Source organism: Helianthus annuus, chromosome 7 (assembly GCF_002127325.2).
Source record: "Helianthus annuus cultivar XRQ/B chromosome 7, HanXRQr2.0-SUNRISE, whole genome shotgun sequence".
Taxonomy (NCBI): Eukaryota; Viridiplantae; Streptophyta; class Magnoliopsida; order Asterales; family Asteraceae; genus Helianthus; species Helianthus annuus.
This window is the reverse complement of record NC_035439.2, coordinates 125280148-125281548: the sequence shown is the minus strand read 5'-3', so window position 1 is coordinate 125281548 and position 1401 is coordinate 125280148. Positions and strand designations below refer to the sequence as shown.

The 1401-nt window shown below is 44.0% G+C and overlaps 1 protein-coding gene across 1 annotated transcript; it reads left to right on the top strand.

The window, feature by feature from the left end:
• Positions 1-239: 239 nt before the first annotated feature.
• On the top strand, positions 240-1124 carry LOC118480263. Its single transcript, XM_035975015.1, has one exon. It carries the CDS (start codon positions 240-242, stop codon positions 1122-1124), a length of 885 nt encoding a protein of 294 aa, XP_035830908.1.
• The last annotated feature ends 277 nt before the right edge of the window (positions 1125-1401 follow it).

The window sequence follows — 1401 nt, the reverse complement described above, 5'->3', positions numbered from 1 at the left end:
CTGGTAGTGGTCTGGCCCTTTGTGTTTTCAATATATACGCGCCCCAAAGCGTTGTGGCTAAGAAGGCCTTGTGGGATGAATTGTCTTAAGCGATTTCGGGTTGGGATGGGTTGTGTATTGTCACAGGTGATTTCAACGCGGTTAGGTTTCGTGAAGAAAGGAAGAATTGCACCTTCAAGTTGTCCTGTGCGACTAACTTTAATAAGTTCATTTTTGATTCGGGTCTTCTTGAGTATAATATGCGAGGCTCTAAATTCACTTATTCGGCTTCTGATGGCAGAAAACAAAGCAAACTGGATAGATTCCTCGTGAATTCCAGTTTTTTTAATAAGTGGCCTGAAGGGGACGTTGTAGCGGTCCCGTCTTTCTTGTCCGATCACAGTGCGATAATTCTCAAGACGGATCTGTCCAATTTTGGTCCTAAACCATTTCGGATTTTCGACTCATGGTTCGACAAGCCGGGCTTTTGCGAAGTTGTTCAATCGGCTCTTAGCAAAGACCCCGGTATCCGTGGTCCTCCGGATGTTCGCCTTATGAGGAAATTGGGCATTCTCAGGTCTGAGCTAAAGAATTGGAGAGACGAAATGCTAGCAAAAAATTCTGAAGTTGTTTCAGCTGCGATGTCGGACCTCGAATGTATACAAGGTATTTTGGACGAGAGGAATTTGTCGGAAGAAGAGGAGTGGATTCTCCTTGAAAGTAAAAAAGTCCTAAAGGAGGAAGAAGAACGTAAAAGCAGGGACATGAAGCAAAGATCTCGAATAAAGTGGGCTCAGGAAGGGGATGAAAACACCAATTTCTTTCACGCTATGGTTAACTGCAGGAAGGCGTCTAATTCTATCCACGGGTTGGAGGTTAATGGCTCGTGGGTGTCTAAACCGACTCTCGTTAAGAAAGAAATTTTTAGATTTTTTAAAAAGAAATTTGAAGAAGATTGGGCCGACCGACCCCGCCTTATTTGTGCGGATATTAAGAAGATTTCGGTAGCGGATTCGGAATTTCTAAGCGCTCGGTTCAGTAAAGAGGAAATTAAAAGGGCTATTTTTGACTGTGGCGACGACCGGGCTCCGGGCCCGGACGGTATTAGTTTCCGTTTAATCAAGCGGTTCTGGAACCTTTTTTAGGCGGATTTCTTTGATATCATGGAGGAGTTCTTTGTCAATGGGGTGATAAATTTGGGTTGCGGGTCCTCTTTTATAGCCTTGATTCCAAAAGTTACGGACCCGTTATCTTTGAAAGAGTATCGTCCGATCAGTCTGGTGGGGGTTGTGAACAAGGCAATTTCAAAAATTCTGGCTAACAGACTCAAAGTTGTTCTGGATTCGGTCATTTCGGGGTCCCAATCTGCGTTCATCAAGGGCCGTCTTATCCTTGATGGTCCTTTAATTGTTAATGAAATTC